Raw genomic sequence first — 22,241 nt, forward strand, 5'->3', positions numbered from 1 at the left:
CGCGCGTGGCAGCCCCAGTGGGTACCCCCATGAACGAGCGTCGTGGCCGGGGCTGCCGGGACACCGCGGGGCGCCATGAGAGCGGGCCACGAGCGGAGCCAGGAGTGTCTCCCGCCAAAGAAGCGGGAACTTGCCGCCGCCAACACTGGCACCGAGGCGGGACGGGCGGGGGGAGCACAAGGCGAGGGCCCCGAGTGGGCCCGCACGGCTCGGCCGGCTCCCGCCGCACCGCGCTACGGTCCTGGCGAGGCACCCGAGGCAGCGGCGGGGCTGACGGTGGACCAGTACGGGATGCTCTACAAAGTGGCAGCACCACCTGCCACCTTCTCCCCCACGGGCCTGCACCCCGTGGTGAACGTGAGCCCCCTGCCCACCGCCTTCAGCATGACCTCGCCCATCATCCAGCACCCGGCAGTGCCCTTCCCCTCCATCCACTATGCACAGATCCCTTCTGCTTCCCTGCAGCTCATCGGTTCCCACTACACAGTGCCCTATGCTGTCCCTCCTGCCTTCCTGCCTAGTCCTCTCCTGTCTCCTTCCACCAACCTCACTGCCTCCCATGTCCCCCACTTTGTGCCATATGCCTCCCTGTTCACGGAAGAAGCTGCTCCTTCCCAGACTACCTCTCCCACCCACAGCTTCAACAAAGCCGCCTCTGCAGCCTCTCCTGGGCAGATGCCACACCACACTGCGCCCCAACCACTGGACATGGCACCGGGGAGAATTCCTGTTTATTATCAGATGTCCCGCCTTCCACCAGGGTACTCAGCCTATGAGGCACCTGTAGCAGGTGGGAGCCCAGAGTCTCCTCAGCAAGACAGTCAGCTGAGCTCAGAGGTGGCTGCAGCCAACGGTGGGCAGAGGCCCCTGGAGCAAAGTGTGGCCAGGAGGCCCAGTGAGGCTATGGACTCTGCCAGCAGTGCAGCTGAGGACTGTCTGCCCCCAGGGGCTGCAGCGGGATGTATGGGTGATGGACAGTTCCTTCCAGGTTACCAGATGCTGGGAAGAGAGATCTCTGTGCCTACTCACAGGAGCACCCCAGATGCTGATCTGGAGGTTCAAAGGGTGGTGGGGGTGTTTGCATCTCAGGATTATCATGTTCTGGCAGCACAGAGGAAAGATGACTTGAGCCCTTTGAACCTTTGCCATAATATCCCTGATGGACAGGGAGATATGCTGAGGGACACCACAGACAGGGCTGCAGCTGGGAACAGCCAGTCCCAGAGCCCGTGCAGAGTGTCACCTGAAGAGACTATTAGACAGAGACAGTTAGCCAAAGGAATGGTGATAGCCAATGGCAAGCAAGTACTTGTTCCCGTTGGATCTGAGCCTGTCAGGTCTTCCACTTCAGAAGCCCTGATGAGGGAGAGCCCAGATGCACAGGCTCGAGGAAATGTGCTTGAAAAGGAGCTGGCCCAGTTGCAGCCACCCAGCTCCTCACAACTGCCCTCTCACTTCATGAAAGGAGCCATCATCCAGCTGGCGACAGGAGAGCTGAAGCGGGTGGAGGACCTGCAGACTCAAGACTTTGTTCGCAGTGCAGAGGTGAGTGGAGGCCTGAAGATCGACTCCAGCACTGTGGTGGATATTCAGGAAAGCCAGTGGCCTGGGCTTGTTGCACTGCATTTTGTGGTTGGGGAGCAACAAAGTAAAGTGAGCATTGATGTGCCCCCAGAGCATCCCTTCTTTGTGTATGGCCAGGGCTGGTCCTCCTGCAGCCCTGGGAGGACTGCTCAGCTCTTTGCTTTGCCCTGTCACAGGCTGCAAGTGGGGGATGTCTGCATATCAATCAGTTTACAGAGCATGAATGGCAACTCTGCTTCTCAGGCCAACTCCCCTCTCACGGATCAGCTGGTATCTGCTAGGGAGAGATTGGAACTAACAGCTCAGAGGCCCAGAGAGCCATCTGACAGAGCTGCTGAAAGGAAGAGCCACACAGATAGAACCAGCACAGCCCAGAGCTCTCATGCAGAATCTTCTCAGCCTGAGGCTGGCAGTCTTTTGGCCCCAGGCTTCCAAAGATACAGTGTACAGGCAGAGGAGCCTCGGGCCTCTCTGCTCCGTCCCTCTTTCATTCCCCAGGAAGTCAAGCTGTCTATTGAAGGGCGTTCAAATGCAGGGAAATGATCCCTTGGAGGTGTGAGCTAGGGTAGCTACAGCAGGTGAGCCTCACCATCAGGTGGAGGAATTGCACAGACTCTGTCACAGGCTTACCAGCAAAGGCTGCTCTCTGCCTTGCAGGAATGGCTCCATTCCAGTTCTATGGCTGATCAGTTCCTCTTGGCAAATCAGGAGGGCTCCAGTGCCTCAGGGAGCAGCAACAGGCTAGCTGGGGTGGGGAGCAGGGATGTGCTCATGAGTGTGTGATGAGAGCATTCCAGAGGCTGGAGGCTGGGGTCTTCTCCCACCTTCTGGGATAACTGACTCCCTGCGGGGCAGGGGCCAAACATTCGGGGCAGGTAGGGAGATGAGGAGGGCAGACTTGGCTTAAGGTAGCAGATAAAATTGCTGAAGATTTTATTCCTCCTTTCTCATGATGGGGAGAGATGGGTCCCCACTGGAGTTTGGAGGCTCTACTCCCAGTATCCCCTTACTTCACACATGCACTTTAAAAGGACCATTCACCGATGGAGCTCTCAAGGGCAGGATGGAGGTGCTTCTCTGGTGGTTCTGATTAATGTCTCTTCCACTGAATCCAACTGCTCTTTCTTCTTGCAAAGAATGTACAGATTTGAATGAATTACAGAAATTCAAGAGGAAGGACCAAAAGGATGAGCTTGGGTGCAGATGAATAGGGAACTTGAGCACTTGAGATGGGAAACAAGTTGGGATGGGAGACGTTTGTTTCCTGCTATAAAGTCTACTTAGTTGTTTTGCCACCAAATCAAATCTTACCAAATCCTGTATTAGTAACTCAAAAAACCCCTCCTGGGCTTATAGCTTTTACAGGGGCTTAACCTAGGGATGGATGGGGTTGGACTTTTTTGTTTGTTTGAATTTTGGTTTTGGGTAGTTTATTGGCTTGGTTTTTTTTGTGTGTGTGGTTTTTTTTGTTTGTTTGGTTTTTTGTTTGTTTGTTTTGTTTTTGTTTTGTTTTTAAATCTGGAGCAAAATACATTCAGCATTCTCTAGGGAAGGGTGAAAACATCCTTCTGTGAGAAGACTGATGCTATTTTGTAATTAAGTCAGAAAAATGTTCCAGATGGCTAATCCTTCCCTGCAGGCAGTTTCCTGAATAAGCTCTAGACAAGAGACAAGTGTTTGTGCACATGCAGGCAAGGTACAAAGTTTGTGCTGATACAATTCTATGATTAATGTACAGACTCTAAAAATATCATAGTGTCACAGGGCATTTTGGGGTCATTTTGTGTTAGTTTTTCTGATGCTTCACTTTGGGGTTCCTCTGTAGAACAATGTGGTAAAATCAAGAGTAGTCTTTTTCATGGTGAGATTTAATACAATTGTGTATGAATACCTGATTGTGGTGATAACACTCTACTGAAAGCTCATGTAGTTACACTACTCTGCCCTCTCTGATGGTGTGTTATTATGACACCATTGCTCATCTAGGATAAAGAATAGTCACTGTTCTGGTGAGAAAACAGTTTTTACTGACTTAACCTGGGTTGAGTATTCCTTGTGTTCAGGTGCCCATCTCTGTGCTAGAACCACGCTTTGGAGGGGGCCATTCTTCGTGTGCAGTGTCCTGATGTTCAGCATGCTGTTCCTGTCTCCCCGCTCTCATCTGCTTGAAATTTGTCAAGTGTGCCTGACTCTTGGGGCACCACTCCTGTCAGTCACAGAATGGTGTGTTTCAGCACCTCTCCTTGCAGTGGTGCTGTCTCAGGGCTGTTCTGTACTCCCCAGGAGTGTGTCCTGTAACTGGTTGGCTTCTGCTGGCTGCGCAGTGGACATATGCTCTGCCTGTGTATTACAAGTTAGTCTCCAGAACGTCCCTTCCATCCCAGCCTCAGTACTGTTTTCGTAGCACATTGCTAACCATTTCTGTTGCCTTTAAAATGCCTGCACCAGGACAGGCCTTAGGTGAGATATGTGCTAATCATGCCCTCAGTGTTTGTGCCTCACGGGTTCTCCAGAATGATGCTGCCTGTATCACGTGTAGCTGCTCCCAAATAACACACCACTTCTGGTTCCATCAGCTGCATTTGGGATGTGTGAAGTCACAGTGATGTTGTCGTGTGAAGATTCTGCCTCCTCAGGTGCAGCAACTGAGGAAACAGATGCTGTTTTCACAGCCGTATTTGTCAGTGAAGTGTCCTGCTGGGCCCCTTCCCCACCTGGGGGTGTCACGGCTCCTGCTGACTGGACTCCTACACAAAACTCTCCATTAATGTTGGTAATTAATTCTTAATGCTCAGGATATCTGAGGTGTCTGTGGCCAAAGGCAGTAGGCAGAGGAGCCCAGGTTCTCGTGCCTGTTTTATGCACAATGCATGCAGAGGAATTCAGGACAGGCACTTGAGAAAGGGATCTTGCATACATAATGGTGTGTGAATGTAGAAGTGCTGGTTACACCAGAGAGACAATGTCTGAGCAACTGAAGGTGAAGAGTCCCTGGAGTGTCTCTGAACATTGGTGTCTGTCTTAGAGTGAGGGTTTGGAGAGCTTGCCTTACACCACGTGTGTTACTGTAACTCCTCGATCTCAGCTGCACTGTGCATTGGTCTGAATGGGCAGTACTGACTAAGGAGGCAAGATGCTGTGTGGCTTCAATAGCTTTGTACTGTAGGCAGGTGAAGGGCTGTGAAGGTGCTTGCCCTGTTGTTTACCCAGCTGCTGACCTGGACTTTGGCTTGCTGCACCTCTGTTGGGTGCAGTCCTGAGCTCTGTGGAACAGGGTGAACTGGACCTTGGTGCTTTTGCCCAGACTCCTGCCATTCCCACTGTTGTGTTCAGCTGCCAGCTCTTCCCTGGAAGCAGTGGTTTGAAGCACAGCTCATGACAGGGGACTAGGATGAAGAATCTGTGTCTGGCTGTCTGCTTCAACGGGTGGGCAGGAGGGGGCCACTGGCAACTCTCCAGCCCAGCTCAGCAGTACTGGTATCATGGGAACCTGTCCTTACTGGGCAGGGCTGTATGGCTTAAAACCACAGTGGTGGTTGAGCTGAGCTCTGAGGCTCTCCTGGGACAGGGAGTGTGAGACAGGCTCTGCTGCAGGGAGGAAGGCTGTGAATGAATCCACGGAGGAGGCTTTTATTGCTTGGGTTTACAGGGGAAGGAGGAGATAAAGCCAGGAAGACATTGCAGAATGGGATGGATACCTGGGCTTTTCTGCTGGCAGAGATGTGACAGACTTCTCAGAGAAATATACCATATTCCTGCTGTTGTTGTGAAGGGTAGGAGAGCTGCGGTCTGTCCTGCCTGGAGGAGGAGGAGGCCCTCATCTTACCCAGCTCACGCTCAGTAGCAGGAGTCCATGGGATGCAATAATGGGTGTCAGTAGCCATCTGTCCCATCCCATGGAACATGCCTTGGGTTAGCTGCACAGCAGAGCCAAGCCTGTCTCTGGGCTGTGCACTTGCTGCAATGAGCGCTCGTCACTACCAGACTATGCAGAGGAAGCTCTTGTCTGGAAGGGAAGGAAGCTGCAGAGACCTCTCTGCCTTCCCCTTCCAGCGGCTGAGCAGCTTTTTATATTGCACTTTTCACATTAAGTGTCCCTGTCCCTACACTTCAAGTCACTTTGTCCCATAGAGAACTAACAACCCTTGTTATTCAGAAAATATTGTAAAAGAAACTACAGCAACTGGAGTAGCCCAAATGCTAGTTCCTGCCCGCAGCAGCACATGTGCCTTTCCCCAGCATCACTCACAATTGCTCCTTGTCTTTCAAGCTGTGCTAGAGCCTGACACTTGTTAGAAGCTGCTAAGACGGCTACAAATACACATTCTGTGCAGTTTGGCCCAGGGTGTTCCACATACTGTTTAAAATGCTGATGGTCCAGGCCCTTCCACGGCCTTCACACTGTCTGTCAAGGACAGAATTGCCCCTAAGGTCCTTCTAGGCTGCTGCCACCCCCCTACCAACACGCCCCTGGCACACTCGAGTTGTTTTTGGCTTTCATGGCACCTTAGCGCCAGGGAGGGTCTGCTCAGAGAGAGAGACACGGGAGTGCTGGCTGGGCTGCCCTGAGGCAGAGAGATGTTTGTAGATAAGTGCTGACCCCTCACTATAACCCCCAGTATATGGCTGTATTAACATGTAACTGATGCAGTGTATCTAAAGCCTTAGAACTAGTCAGGTGCTCCCCTCCAACTTTGTCCCTGCCCCTTTCCTCCTACCTGATCTTTAACAAAGCATTAATAATTCTAAGGATAATCTCTATTTTGTTGTGCTTTTTTGTAACTGTTTTAAATAAATCAATTTGTACTGTATATTTGTACTTTGGTGAGATCCTTTTTCCTGTTTTACCATTTTAAGTCTGTACTTGCCTACAAACAGATTGTATTTTTATTGTTAATGCTTTTATGAATATTGCATTTAACTTGTTGACTCTGTAAACACAGTATATATCTATATACATATATATATATCTATATATAAACCAATAGCTTTTCCTTTGGTGTTTGAGACTTTTTGCTTGTCTGCACTATCCGTGGTCATTAGCACGTGGCTTCTCTGGATTTACACAGTGATCTGGAAACTCATGTTAAGGGCAAGATACAGGGTGACAGATGGATTATAAGCCATAATTGTGTATTTCCCGATACTTTTGTGTTATGTGGTCTCTCCTGAACCCCCTGGAATAAAGATAAGGTATCATTGATGCTACAGGGAAAGTTGCAGCTGCATGTTGCAAAGGTACACCTCTGCTGGGCAAGCAAAACATGAGGCAGAGTAAAAGCAGATACTGCCAGAAGCAAACTGGGGGTTTGAGTATGAAGACGAACAGAAGTAAGGATAAAAGTGAGAGATCAGAGAACAAAGGAGGATATGAATAAAGGACCTTGGAATTGAACTGCTCCTTTACAGTGCCTTTTCCCAAAGAGAGATAAGGAGGGATGGCTCCTGGGTGTCAGTTCTACATGATGAATGAACATCATGCTAAGACAGCTTCTATACAGGGAAGAAACTAGATGTTGCAGTGGCAGGTAGAGAAAACTTGCACTGAAAAGGTTCAGTACTGTTTCCTAGCAGCATCCCCAGGGCTGGCTGTGAGAGTGGTTCATTATTGCCAGAAAAATGCAACATTATGCATTTTGAAGGTAACTATTTTAACTAGGGCTTGAAGGGATTGTAATCAAACGTTTTTCAAACTGAAAAATGAGGAAATGAGGGTTTTAAGTAGTCTGATTAAAAGGTTTTGCTTCTCATTTTAACTTCACTCTTCTGATCTCAAGTAGCAGTCTTGTGGTCACCATTTCTGACTTAAAAGAAGAGCTATCAGTACTTGCCAAGGTGTTTGAACCATTGTATGGCTCTAAACCTTAACTGGAAGTGCTGTGGAGGTAGTAGGGGTTTTCAGACTACAAAGTACAGAAGTGTGGCACACTGGCTTTTGGTGGGCTGATGTCTAAAGACGGTGAAGCTACACCATGCATTTTCAGGTGTTAATTCTTACAGAAGCCAAATAAGTGAGAGTGTACCACTTGTTTGCCCTGCCATGAGTCCTTCTGTGCCGCTGCTTTGCCTTTTGCAGTTTAAAGATGCCTAGATATAATCTCCATAGTAGCATAGTTTTAACAGTGATTTCTATTAGCAAGGGGAACCTTTTCCTGTAGGCACAGGCTACAATCACATTTTGCCTAAAAAGCAAACCCATGGAGTCCTGGAAACTGACCTACTCTATTATTTACCATTCAATCAACTCTTTCACTTGCAAACCTGAAATTCTGTGTAAGTGAAAATTAACTTGTGAGTAAAGCAGCAAACTTGTTTTCTATTTGTTTACCTTGGCCAGCCTTTCTTTCACTGTTTTTATGAGGTATCTTAAAACAGGACCTCAGGTTCCTTAGTTTTTCCATGGTTGCTACTGCAACTAAGTATGTAATAATGATGTTTAAAAAAGGGTGTGCATAGGCATTTCCAGAAGGACATCCTTCTTTGTTTCCTTTTTACGGGCACAAACTGCAAAGGATTTACTCCTGAAGGACTTGTGGACTGTCTTCAGCTCTGTAATACATGCTGCAGTAATCAAGATCCTTTTTTATTGAGGCGGGCTTCACCTACAGCAGAACTGCAGCAACCTAGATGCATTTGCAGGGCAAGGGTCCAAAAACAGGACAGAGCACAAATGTGAACATTAATTACTGTTAATTAATACATTAATTTATTTTCATTCTGTCACAGGCTGTGACTTTGGCCCCCAGAGCAGACTGTATCCTCAGAATCTGCTCCCACCAGAGCTGCTTTGGCAGGCATCGCTCAGCTCTGTTCTCCTCCTGGGCTCAGAGGAAAACCAGAACCACCTGGTAGGGAGGGTCAGGCAGGGACCCTCAGCAGCCTCCTGAGCGCAAAAACCTGCTAGTGCACATGTGGCAGGTGCAGCAGCAAAGGCAGCACAGTTCGTGGCTGTGGTTTAGTGCAACGCATTGTTGCTCTGCTCCTCGAAGGTCATTTTGCCCAGCAGCTGGCTCTCCAGCTCCACACTGCTCACTGGCAGTGGAAAAAAGTTCATCTCAGCTGCCAAAGCGGCCATGGCAGAGGGGTCCTGGCCAAACTGTGCCCGGAGCATCATATCCATTTTCTCCAGGCGCCGCTTGAGCCTCTTGGCCTCACGCTCGCGGACGAGCCGTGCCTGTCGCTTCTCGGGGGTCTCATTGGCGCGTTTCAGGCGCATGGCCTCCCGGTCCCTCTGCAGCCGCCGTGCACGCTGCTCGTCTGTCTCCTGCATGCGCTGCAGCCGCTTGGCTTCCCGGTCCCGCATGCGCCTCACCTCCCGCTCCTCAGGAGTCTCATTGTCCCGCCGGCTCTTCTTGGCTGTGCGCTCCCGTTCCAGGCGCTGCAGCCGCGCCTCCAGGGGCTCGTTCTGGCGCCGCAGGGCCCACTTGCGCATGCCGGGGCTCTGTGCCTCGAGCAGCTTGCGGTACGCAGCGCAGTTGTTGCACACCAGGAGGATGCCCGCGGGATACACAGGGGCGCAAAAAGCAACATCCTTCCCCTCGGCGCTGGAGGGGCCCTGGCTCTGGGGTGCCAGCAGCCGATCTGCACTGAGCATCTCTGGCAGCTTCTCACTGCAAAGCAGGAGGAATGGAGTCAGAGGTTTGGTGCTGTGGGCAAGAGTCCCCATCTCTGAGTACCCGTGGGCTGCCGTGAACAATGCTCCCATGGCAGAGGCCTCTGCTAAATCATTTGCCCAGATATGTCTGAGTATCTAAAATAAAGCACTATCCCATCCAGGGTAAGGAAGTGGATTAGCCCAGAGCAGTATCTGGGTTGGAAAAGTGCAAGAGTGGGAATAAACCAGCAAGCTGCTCCGCCCCATTATCTCTGAATTTCTCCTTTTAGCCCCGTTCCACTGGTCAGTGGATAATCTCCCACTAGGCAGGATACAAAGAAAGAATATTCTGGTCTCTGCCTGTAGTCCTGCTCTGGACATGATGAACACATCTGGATAGTGCATCCTTATTCCAATGGATTGCTGGGCAAGAGAAGGGGTGGATTGTCCTCCAGTGACTAGAGCCCATAGTGCTTTCTGCACTTCTCTAGCTCTGCACAGTGCTATGGAAGACCCTTTTACCAGCACAGCCTGCAGACATCTTGGCAGGGGATGCAGAGCTGCAGACAGGAAGGGATCAAGAGAATCTCACTCAGTGGGGGTGTTTAGCACTGTCCTACAGGCCTCCGTGGGTCCAGAGCCACAACTTCTGAGTCATCCAAGGCAACCCACCTAATCTTTAATGTGCTGCCCTAGCCCACTCACTGGCCAGGGTGACCCTGACCTGTTGAAGGTGGCGTGGCTGGTGAAGCGTGCTCCACAAACTGCACAGTTGGACAGCTGGTCCTCTGAATGGATCAGGAGATGTCTCCCAAGGGATCCGGGGGAGCTGAGGGCTCTGCCACACACAGGACACAGGTAGCTCTTGGCACTCACCACCGCTCCAGTGTGCTGCAAAACAACCACTCAGGTGGTAGTTACACATTGCCCAGCTCCCTGCCCAGTCCAAGGCATGCTCAAACCATTCTGTTCAGCCTCTTGGAATGGGAACCCTTTACCACTAAACCTCTGCCAGCTCTTTGACCAAGCTCCAGACGAGTAACTTGGTGTGTCAAACAAGGAGGAAACCCTTTACAGCTCAACTCCAGTGCAGGAGAAAAATTAAGGCCAAAACACTTGGATTGTAAGACCTGACCTTTGTTTTCAGGAATGCATTTGAGGAGATGCTGGTGCAGGACAAAGTGTGACTAAATTAACAGCAAGGCAGGATGCTGGTGAGGAAGCACTTAGATGGAGACAACTTGTACAGGTAAATGTTCAATTCAGTTCTGCTTCATTCCTTCTGCTACAGACTTTGATGTGCTATGAAGAAAGCACTGACAACAAAACCTAAGATTTCACCACAGATTTCTTGCAAAACTGGAATAACTTTGAGGAAGAACAGCTATTCTTATGGGAAATTACAGAAACTGTAATGGAATATAAAATAAGTGATCAGGAGGAAGGTTTCTTATCTCACTGAATGATGTAAAAATTGCTTCCATATTTAGTTTGAAGGAACTGCCTGGTTTTAACCTGAATTACTTGCAGAGACTGCCTTGGCATTGAGCTATGTTTTCCATATCTGTAGACCAGGGCCTTGCTAACTCTTTCCCCTGGACACAGTGTACAACTGTAAACTTCAGTCACATCCTAGCTAGAAACTCAGTTCTGTGGTTGCAAATACCAGAACAAAATTACCCTGTTCTTTGAGTTGTTTCTGGATTTTGGTCTCTTCAGGCCAGAGACACTCCAGAGTTTGGAACTATCCCTACCTGGTACACGTGTGCAATGAGTTGATCTCTGCTTCCACACTCCAGCTGGCAGAGGGGGCATTGTGACAGCCCCAGCATGGGCTCAGCGTTCACACTCTCAGGCACCTACAGGCAGGAAGAGCCACTTTGGTGTAAGGCACACACACCCTGCAGGCACACCGCCCTTCCTCGGCTCCTCCCAGTGCACAGCAGACACCATGTGCCCAGTCCTGCCAGGGGTGCTTTGGGTGCTTGACATCTGAAAGAAACCTCCTTCCTGTAGCCTCTGAGCAAAACTCCTGCATCTCACGGAGAGGAGGCAGAGGCCTCACAGCCTCACTTGCAGCCAGGTTCTTGCCAGTGACTCTAGAAGGCAGGACCTGTTCTGTGGCAAGGGGAAGCCAATTGGAGAATGGCACCAGAACCAAGGGAAGGGGATGCACTCTGCAAACATCTTGGCCAGTTTGTGCCTGCTGTCTCCTGTTCCAGGCAGTCAAAAAGCTCTTCATACCCCTTCCTCCTGCCAGGAGATATTGTATGGGAGAGGTGGGAGGGAAAGAAAGATAAAGAAACATGATGGGGCGAGGAAGCGTTTAGACAGTACCCTTCTCTCTCCCTGGAGGCTACGGTGAGTGCAAAGCCAGTACACACTTGCCTCATTTTCTCTCATCAATGGGGTTCCGGCCACAGGTCGTTCTGCATTTTCTAATTCCTTCTTCACTTTCACCATTGAGCCATCTTCCTCAGATGTATGGGAAGAAACTTCATCCTGAGTGGTTTCCTCATCATCGCTGCCACCTGAAATACGCAGAACAGTTATAGCAAGTGTCAGGACCCCAAGGGCACTCATAGGGCTTAAATGTCCTGACCAGCATTATAAGGGGCCTCCACCGACCCCCTTCAACTAGGGGTTCCATTTACTCTCAGACTAGGGCACTTGAGTCCCCAGGCACAGCCTCTTGCACTGCCTTGCTTGACAATTGCCATACCTTCAGGTGGAAGGTCTGCTGCTGTTCCCACCCTGCTCTGGTGAAGTGGGACTGAGTCCCATGGCATTGCCCAGTCTGTGCTGTGCTGGTCCTTAGGACAAAGTCCTGCACTAAAGCAAAGGGCTAACCCAGAGGAAGAGCTGGGTAAGACAGTCCTCAGAGGACCCACACACACTGTGCAGCCCTCAGCCTCACCCCTTCCCAAAGTCTCCCCAGTCTACTACCTTGGTGTTACTGGAAGGGGCAGAACTCACTGCTGCTGGAGTCAGGGTCTTGCAATGGACGAATTGGTGGCCTTTGGTCCCCAAGAGTTCCAGGAAAGTTGTTTTTCATCATGGCTTGGCGGGCTTGCTCCTCCAGCCCTGCAAAGACTTGCTCCCCTAGCAGCCACAGAGACAAAAAGTCAGACTGGTGCTGTTCCAACTGCTTCCAACACCAAGGCTTGCCAAAAATACAACAGGCATGGGGCTGCTCACCTGCACTGTGCAGAACCTCTGGAGTCACCTCTTGGAAAGCACTTAGGTCACTTCTCTGCTTGCCTACCCTGCCACACCAGCCTGTGGCACCTGCTGTTGTGAGTCCAGTGCCTGGATGTAGAATAGTCTCACTAGTGGCAATGTGCAGCACTGGGCTGCCCTCTGCATACTATGTGTATGCCACTCCAGCCACAAAACACCTGTGACTCCTTACATCTGCTGTAAATAGCCAGGTGGCTCTTGCTGCTGCCAAACTATCCACCAATATCCTACAGCACAGTTCAAGGTGGGAGGAAGCCCCTGGAGACTATGACAGATCAGGGATAGTACTGTATAGCTCTTCTAAATTATTAAGTCTTATTCATGGCTATTTTGCCAGGCATTTTGCACAAAAACAGCACCTCCCTAAGTGCCTGGTACCCCACCTGCCCTCCACAGTGATATGAAAACTAAGGGTTGTCCTTGGCATGCTGTCATCTTCTTCTGTGCCAGGGGAGATGAGGACAAGCTGCCTTTACAGAAGGTATCTATGGTTGGAGCTGGTGTTCTCCTGGGTATATAATGGATAGAAAAAAACCTTGCCTTGCCCAGGAATGGCTCTCGCTAAAATAAATCCCACTGGCACTTCATTTGCTCAAAACAGAAACCTAATAGTATGAACCCAGAGAGCTGAGATTCATGTTTAGGACAAAACAATCTGCTTTGTTGAAAACAGCAACTGGTACATCAGCTCAATGGGCAATGGCAAACACCTTGAAAGACAGTACTAACAAAGTAGTTATTTGTGCTCTGAATGGAAATTTCTTACAGCCACCCCTGCTCAAAGACATTTTGGTTCCAGGGAATAAAAGGCAACCATTAATCTTCATATTAAAGCAAACAAATGACATTGCTCCAGGTGTAGTTGTTATTTACCTTTTCCAGTGGATGAGCTGGAAGGCTTGGGAAAGGTGTTGCAGTTCCCAGCAGGGTAGCTTTTGGGATGCATTTATCAACTGACTTCTAAGTGTTCAAGAACCACTCAAAGCACAAATGTGGAAGCGCCAAGGAAAACACAGTACGATTTTCACACAAAATCAAAACACAGTTTTCAGAAGACATTACCTTTTAGTACAGGGCCACAGCTGGCACCAGCATAACCAGGAAATTGAACTCCTGAGAGAGAGCACCAGTCCTTTCACAAGGACAGGTACATTCCCACATACTGAACTGTTCCAGGCAGTGTTGCTCCATGTTCCCACTCACACTGCCTTACTTGGGGCCCACCTTGCAATTTTGGCAGGGCTTTAAAAAGCCATAATTCATGGAAGATTTCAAAGACCTTCAGAAGTTTCACTGAGACTGTGGGAGAAGAGTTTTAGTTCCCAATGTCCCCATGTAGGTTTCCAAAAGCATTTGAAGGCTTTTATAATTTTGTTTCAGAAGTATGAGAAAGGGTGCTGTAGAGAAAATTTGAGAACACAATCCATGTGCCTGAAGAGAGGTGCTAAGGAGCACCAAGTCTATTTGCCATTGAAAGCAGCAGGGACCATCATGACTGCTGTGACACCTCTTTAGAAGCCATTCCAGCACTGAATGGTTTTCATGACCTGGAGTGCTGTTTTTATATCTGGACCACAGCCTCACATTGGTGGGACTGAGATACAGACTGTACAAGCAGCAGACACCACAGAATTCCAGTGCCTCTCCAAGAAGCAGAAACCCACAAAGCACCAGGATAAAAGTCCATAGACCAGAAAAGGATTGCAAGAGAAAGAGAAAACACACTGAAATGAGGAAACCTGCAGAACACAGGATAGATGTAAAACTATGATGGGAAATGTACTACTACCTTTGACAGAGTTCCAAAACAGAATTCCCAAATGCCACTGAGGCTGCTTGTGGAAGCAATTACATGTCTGCTTTCTTCCACCTTTTCCCTTTCAGGCAGATTACACTCCCACTGAGCAGCAGCAGCCTAGAGTTCAAAGGCAGGGCAGGTTCCTGCTCAGCTATACAAACCATGCAGACGCTCTGCAGGATTTAAGAGCTGGGAATCTTTATCTGAGATGACAGAAGAAGGAACTCCTCATGCAAGGAACACTGGCATCAGTCACAGTAACTGAGAGCAGCTGTGTGTGCCTTTAGCCTCTGCACAACACCCCCAGAGCCCAGTGAGCATTGACTCAGCACAGTGCAGAGAGCAACCAGCTCACAGCCAGCAACACAAGCTGTTAACTAAACCTGTGCTGTTAGCAGGCCACGTCCTGTGCATCCTCCCCAGCCTGTATCTAAAAACATCACAGGACTGGGAAAGGCAAACATGGAAAAATACTGTCTTCCACTTCTACAAAATTTCTTATGTATTATAATAACAGTGTACAAAAGAACTTAGGAAAGCATGTCCTGTTCATCTACTTATGGACTAAGTCCTACTTTGATGAAGCTTTACAGCTTTTATATTTGATAGGTCCAGGATTATACTTTTGATATTTCTGCACACACATGCTCACAGACACCCCCATCTCCCACCATTCATTTGGAAGAGGAGTTAAGACAGGCAACAGCTTTAGGATCATTTGCCATAAGTAAAGGATGTTATGCTTAATAGTGAATTCACAGACTCTTCTCCAGAAGTTTCTTTATTAAATACAAAAAGGGCTGCAGGCTGACCACAACACCAAAACAAGTCACTGTAGTTGTTTACAAACAGCTAGAGATGTAGGACAAGAGGCTCTGCTTTGTATTCCATTCTCCTCTCCATACTGCTGTGAATGAGTGGGATGTCAAGTGAGCAGTAGTGGAAGTAGGGGACAGCCCTGTGGTACACTGTGTATCATGGACAGGCATGACTGCTAGGGTCTGCTGGGGTATCAGCCCTGAGCCCTTCCCTTCTTGAACTGTATGAATGCAAGATAACTGCCAGGTGCTCTGGAAAATAAACACAGAAACAAACAACTCCCACCCCAAAATCCACAAAACAAAATCCAAATGGACTACATAATTCTCCTGCCTTCCTTCCTAAACAGAACAGTCTCTCAGAGATGAGTCAGTTTATTCCCTCCTTGTACATCAATTTAAAGTCCCTGTTCATGTAGGTCTTCTCTGTGTTCCTGGACCTGAAATTTGCAAGTCTTTCCACCACTGTGGATCTATTCCACCTGCCCCATGGCTATTCTGGGTTGTCCACACTGCTGTAGTGGTTACTGAAATGAAAAACAACACAATTGAAAGGGTTAATAATGTCAGTCCACGGAGCCCTTCAGAACCAAGGGATTTGATGCAAGTAACATTTCTGCTCGGTTGTGAACGCTGGGTGCTATTTCTTGCAAGATACTTTCCCCTCAAAATGGGAATATTATAGACAGGAGAAACGAAGGAACACCAAAGAGCAAAGAACGTGTGTGTTAGAGAGAGAGGAAAGGAAACAGAGGATTAGTGGGATATTGGAATCATGATAAATAGAGCTCAGAAGCAGGAATTAATCTGACTAGCAAAAGCTCTTCTCCAGAGTTCTAAAATAAGCATCAGTTGCAGAGAGCACAAGCAATAAAAAACAAAGCAGCTTGTGGACAGCAGGGAGAGAGAAGTGCATGCTAATACCTGCAACAAATTTCACCAAGCACAAAGGCAGCAAGTGGTCCATGACTGATGGGATGACAACACAGTAACAGATGAATGAAAGAACAGATGAATTGCTTAGAGTTTTTAAACTTTTATACAGCATACACTGGGAGAAAATAAAGACCAAATTGAATTAATTAAGGTACCACTATACAAACAATCTAACTGCATTTTATTTTTCAACAAGCATATTCCATGATTACTGCTCTGTTTGTTAGCACTTTGTCAGATGTGTTTTTCATGCACGACATGGCAAAATAAAATTATATACTTGAGAGCCATTTATGTGCTGCAGGGGAAGTGAACACAGTTAAAACTGTGGGACTGATCACCATGCACAGAAACATTTTTGTGATAAATTTTACTACAGTTTTTATCATTTTAGTATTATTTTGAATTTCCTTACATATCAGCTTCTATTTAAAACTGTTTTGATTTGTAACCATACAGTCTCCTAGCTGGTTGCTCTGCTTGCCAAGCAAAGCGATTCTGTCCCAAGTGAGGACAGCAAATCATGTTGTTGTGAGAGCAAGGGGAAATGAGGGCCATGCCAAGCCTGGAAAGTAGTCCTGAAAGAGGAGACACCAAGCAAGCCAAGGAGAGATCGGCAGCCGTCGCTCACCCTAGTCAGTCCAAGAAGGAAAAGAAGATGGAGTGGCCATGCAAGGAAGAAGTAGGCACCATCCTCCCATCAAATCTGTCCAGTCATATATGCACAGTTGTATTTATGCAAATCCAAAAGGCAGTTCCCCAGCCCAGTAGCCTGCCAAATCAGACCCCAGCTGCAGGCAACTGCGTAAAAAGCTGCATACCTGCTGTCCCTTTCATTCCTCTCCTCCCAACCACTGCAGTCCCTGTGAAGAAGTCCCAGTAACGTGTCTGCTATGTCTCAGCCTGACTCCTCATTCTGCTGGCTCACCCCGTTCTTGGAGCCGATGTTTTCTCCGATTATCCTCGTCAGGGCACTGCACGGCATTTCTGGGCCCTCCAGACACACAGCAGGCTAGGTAGACAGAGAAGTCCCAACGATTTCGTGGTGTTCATCATAAGACAGACAAGATTTTCCATCCCAAGGTGAAGACATCACCATTGACAAGTTTTTGGTATATCTTGGTCCCCTTATTTTCTTGTAGTCTTACTTGCTGCTCTTGATGGCTCCTGCTGAATAGTTGCTCTGTAGCAACATACTGCATGTAAAGGAGATGAACAGGTCCCAGAATTCCACTCCATGGCAAACCTGATGCTATAACCTCCTGCCCCCTCGTAGCGTGTTTGTCAGACAGCTTCCTCCGAAACCAAGACTGGAGATACAATCATTGTATTGCAGGTAAAAAAACACTGTGAAAACAGTGCACAGCTGAATTTTGTGATCTGTCGAGTTTTGTATATGATAATACAAGCTCCTGAAGAACATAACCGTGATGCAGCGAAGTGCAGAAAAGCACTCAGCTGAACACCATGGAAACTCTATCTGCACCATTAGAGCTGCTGTAGCTCTTGGTTTCCATACTCAAGAGATCCTGACTCCGGCCCAGGGGAGACAGCTTAAGTGCATACATGACATAAACCTGAGCTCAATGGCAGCAGTAGTATCTGGGCACTCTTAAGAGGCAGAAGTGTGTGGACACAAGGCATGTTACTGGCATCACAGGACAAAATATAGCAAATTTTTCTAAGAATGACAACTCCAACCTCATTAATGTACTATCAGACAAATTACACCTATACTCTGCCCACTGGGGAACCCAGCAACCAGAAGCAAGAACCAGAGAGCACAAGGTAATGCAGGTGCCACAAGCTGCACTCCTTGAGAGCCTCACTCTGGCCAACAAGGACAGCTCTGCCAAGCTGCCCAGCCAGTGGGGCTGCAAGTCCCAGACAGAGGCAGCTCTTCCCAGTGCACTCAGCGAGTGTGCAAGGTGTCAGCTCCAGCCCAGTGTTCCCCCGTGCACAGAGAGCAGCATGCACAGATCCCATTGCGCACCTGTGCACAGAGGCAGCACACAAACACGCAGACGTGCAAGCCAGCAGCACCAGCAATGAGGCAGTGTTAGGGCTGCAGCACCTAGTTCTGTCTCATACTCCTGACAGGTACTGCAGCCAAAAAAACACAAGGCCCTCTCAGCAGCCTTGCTCTCACAGATCTACAGAAATCAAAACTTGTTTTCCTAATTCCAGCCCAAATTCCAAGCATGTTTCCAGCCACAAACCTGGATATGAACAAGGGCATAGTTTCAGGTCCCTCAAATTCCCTCTGCTGCCTAACAAAAGCAATACATGTGTGGTTTCCCCTCTGCAGCTAAACCTCCATCTATGTCTCCCAGCTCCACTGGTGCCTGGCTGTAGCCTGCCCAAAAGAAGTGCTGATGCACAGCATCTTCAGCCCTTCCACTGTCAAACAAATGCTAAGCTCCTAGCAATGATGGAGAAACAGAGATCCATCTTACCACCTCAGCTCAAGAATGATCTGGCAGACACCATTTATTTGTCCTGTAAATTACTTAGCCACCACCCATTCCTTGACAGGAAAGAGCAAATGGCTTTATTTCATTATCTGGTAAGAAACTGAGGTACACTGAGCTTAAGTAACATGTCCAAGGCCAGTCAACTGAGTCTGTGGTAGGATGAATATCAAAACCCAGGACTTGCTGGCTTTTAGACAGCATGCTCTAAGCACCTTACCTAGAACTTCCTTTGCTACCCAAGAGAGGCCAGAGCCTCAAGCCACATTTTCTATTACTCTAACTTGTACTTTTGGCAGTATGAATGCAAAGACAGGCCCTGCAGGTACACACCTACCTTTACAGCATCAGCTGTTTGTTCAAACCTATCCCTGTCCTGCTATGTCAGGACACAGCCAGCCTCCCTGACGCACAGAGCTCAGTTTCTCTCCTTATACACTCTTAAGACAAAACATGAGTAGCCACCATTCCCATCACTCCCATCATTCCACTCCTCCCCACCTCACTCTACAACCCAGCCAGAGCAAGAGTCCCACAATGCTGCAGAACATCATACTCACAGTGAACTTTGTTAGGAGTGGTCTGTTTCCGACGGGACATGTTTCCCTGACCTGGGAGCACAGAATGTTCCTCCCCTCTGCAGAGGGCTCATCTGAGAAGAGAAGAGTCTGTCACACACTTCACTAAAACCCTCTAAAACCACTAAAGTCCCTGTCCAAGCTCTGCTGGCTGTCCCAGGGTCGTTCCCCACCCTTCTGCCTGTGGGGCTTGTTCTGCATCACCAAAGCTGGACTCCAGGCCACATCCAATACAATCCACAAGCATGTCACAAAGCACTGTGCATGGGCAGTCCTATCCAGTTCTCAGGCAAAGATTTAAACACTTCCGCCCCTCCCAAAAGATGAGTGTCCTCTTCAAAAATTACTGCAACCTCAGTCCCAATACCCTTCTCCCTCCTGCCTGTTCCTGTAGCCTAATAATCATCCTTGTTGAACTGACAGAGGAATGTGGCATTTCCAACAGTCCTCTCAGACAGACAAAAGGAGGAGCTGTACCTATTTCCCACAAGACACATGGACACAGAGATCACATCAGCCTCCTTAGAGGGACAAACACACGGATTTCATCAGCTTCTCGCTGACAGAGACACACAGACACCCCATCAGCTTTCTCCGACAGACGGACAAAAGGATCCTGTTAGCCTCGCACTGCCAGATGGACACAGAGATCCATCAGCCTCCTCAGATAGATGGACACGAAGATCTCGGCAACGTCCCCGGAAAGCGGGATCCAGCCGGCAGTCCCGGCACACGGGAGACAGCAGGAAGGACCGGGCCGGCAAGCGGCCAGACATACAGACAAAGGGACGCTGCTCCTCTAGCCTCAGCACGGAGGCGGGAACCCTGCCCGGGCCCCCGAAGTCCCGACCGGGCAGCCCTGACAGACACACCGGCCCTAGCAGCAGAGGTCCGGCCACAGGGCCCGTTCCGCCCCTCACGGGTGGCAGCCCTAGCCCGGGCCGGCTTACCCGGTCCCGCCGCAGGCGCCGGGAGCCGCGGACAGACAAAGGGCAGCGGACAGACAGACGGGCAAGATGGCGGAGGGCGCCGCCAGAATGCACGACGCGAGCACGGGCGCGGGCATGAGGGCCACGGCTCGGCACGGGGAGGGGCACCGGGGGTACCGCTGGCACCGGCTCGTCCGCGGACCTCAGGTGCCGGCTTTTCATCACCTGAAGCATCTCACCTGTCTGCCATGGATCCAGCCCAACGCGTGAATCCCGACCGCCCGAGGGAGCTCATCCGTGCTTGCAACGGGGCTCGCTTGCCCCGGCCGCCTCCGCCGGCAGCTTACCAGGAGCTCTTGTGCCGTCCCGGCTTACCAGAATCTCGCGTACCCTGCAAGGGCAAAATGCACGGGTTTCGTATTAACTTAGACCCACCGCGCGCGTTATGAACTCGCGCATCTGCTGAGGGAAGAACCGCCCCGGGAGCTCGGGGCCACCTCCCCTCGCGGGCCACCGAGCGCTGCCGCGGGATCAGTGGGCCCGCTCGGAACACTCGCTGGGCCCGCTTACCCGGGAGCTGCGGTACCAGGCCCAGTCCAGGGGTGGACTTAGGTCCGACTCTCCTTAGCGGCGACTCCAGCACCGTGTGGCCCTCAGAGAGCCGAGGATCCCTAGGTCGGGTCACAGCAACCGGCGGAACGCCGCGCTGCCGGAACCGCCGCGCCGGGGGCGGGCACCGGCGGGCGTCTATCAGGCGTGGTACCAGTTGAACGCGCACAGGATTCCTCCGCCAGGCCATGTAGTCCCTCTGCACCGCTCCCCCAGACCCTCCCCGGCCGCCGTTTCGCCAGGACCGCATTTGCGGAAGCGGGCCGGGACAGCGCCCGCCGCGCCAGCTGGACTGTGCCCCGGACTGGGTGCGGGAAGTGCCGGTACTGGGTGCGAGGAGTGCCGGCTATGAGGATCACTCCGCACGCGATGAAGGTTTGCAGACGCCGCGCGCCATTTTGGGCGACAGAGACCTGCGGAGCGGCGAGAGGTGAGCGGGGCCGTGAGAAGCGCTCAGCGTCTGAGGTGGTGACGGGGAGCCCTGCCCCAGGGTCTCCCGCAGTCCTGGGACCCGCCCCTGGTATCTGCTCCTGGTATTTGCTCTGCTTGTACTGTGGGATGTTCCTCGGTGGTACCTAGTTGGGGAGGAAGAGGGATTTCTCCCCTCAGCGTTCTGGTGCAGCTGCGCCCGTGGAGCTTATGCGGGGCCTCCTGCGCACTGTTCGAACGGTCCCTGGGCACTGGGCCCGACGCGGCGAGTCTCGCCAAGGGGGTGGTGTGGCTGGTGGCTGTCCTGCCAGGTGGATCAGGTCATGGCTCGCTCCGCGCTGGGCAGTGCAGCCGCCGGCAGGGGGGGACGGGGATGTGAGATGCAAACCGAGGTCTTTCTGTATGGAAGTTTTTTTTTTTTTTGGTTGGTTGGTTGGTTGGTTGGTTTTTTTGTTTGGTTGGTTGATTTTTGGTTTTTTGTTGTTTTTTTTTTTAAGATCAGTTCTTGGCAAACGGAATGCTATAATTAAGTACTGTTAGAACTTACTTCCTGTAGGGTTAATACGTTGAACTGGTTCCTGGGAGAGTAAGCGTGTGTTTAGTAGGCGGGAAGAGTGAAGGAAATGTGGAACTATAGCTTTTTCGTTCTGGTGACGAGATTGTTACAACCTTAGTTTCTACAGTCCTCGAGTTAATTATATAGCTGTTTTGTAACCTGTATTTTGATAGTAAAGAGGTGGGCTTGGCTCTTCAGTTGACTTTTCTGTTTTTTTTTTAAAAAACGCCCAGGAAGCTTCCTCGAATTTGCTAAGACAAATCCTGTTGGTCTTGGTTAGATGCAGGGTTGCGAAGTGGGAAAAGTAACAACGAGTGCTCAAGGTTTGGTCACTTATAAATAACTAGATTGAGGATTGGCAGACCAGGGCTTGTTTGTTCGAGGGATTTCTTGGCCTTTCCTGCTGTAAAACAGCATCTGGTGTGCTGACTGGCAATTCTTGGTTCCAGTGACCATCCCTCTTCTCCACAGAAAGTGTTAATCATGTTGGGCTCTGGGTTCAAGGCTGAGCGCTTGCGAGTCAACCTGCGCCTCGTCATCAATCGCCTCAAACTGCTGGAGAAAAAAAAGAGTGAGTATTTAAGGGGACAGGTGGGACCCAGGATGCTTTTTGGGCTCAGGAGACTTGATAAGGTATTTCTCCAGTCTGGGTATTTTCCTGGGCCAAGTATGGAGTAGCTTTTTGCTCTTCCTTGCTGG

General features: G+C 49.9%; 2 protein-coding genes across 7 annotated transcripts in view; one reads left to right on the top strand and one right to left on the bottom strand.

Annotated features, from left to right (window-relative positions):
- The window catches only part of LOC134048292 (IST1 homolog), a 27,885-nt gene continuing 5,644 nt past the window's right edge, over positions 1 to 22,241 (top strand). For 2 of the 6 annotated variants that reach the window (XM_062499981.1, XM_062499984.1), the window contains exons 1-2: positions 1 to 1,545; positions 22,014 to 22,113. In XM_062499981.1, the coding sequence (XP_062355965.1) occupies positions 76 to 1,545; positions 22,014 to 22,113 (1,570 nt within the window). In that variant the 5' untranslated portion in view covers positions 1 to 75. Of the gene's footprint in view, positions 1,546 to 20,673; positions 21,091 to 21,991; positions 22,114 to 22,241 lie in introns of those variants that run through there. The other 4 variants (XM_062499985.1, XM_062499988.1, XM_062499987.1 and 1 more) reach the window with 4 other exon arrangements.
- ZNF821 (zinc finger protein 821) lies at positions 8,268 to 20,660 on the bottom strand. Its single transcript, XM_062499990.1, is given in 8 exon segments — positions 8,268 to 9,194; positions 9,903 to 10,069; positions 10,933 to 11,037; positions 11,567 to 11,709; positions 12,125 to 12,280; positions 12,377 to 12,487; positions 19,002 to 19,093; positions 20,188 to 20,660. Coding segments are annotated over 7 exon segments (1,377 nt in total). The 5' UTR covers positions 19,042 to 19,093; positions 20,188 to 20,660; the 3' UTR covers positions 8,268 to 8,539.

The sequence above is a fragment of the Cinclus cinclus genome, chromosome 11 (assembly GCF_963662255.1).
Source record: "Cinclus cinclus chromosome 11, bCinCin1.1, whole genome shotgun sequence".
NCBI classification, from domain to species: domain Eukaryota; kingdom Metazoa; phylum Chordata; class Aves; order Passeriformes; family Cinclidae; genus Cinclus; species Cinclus cinclus.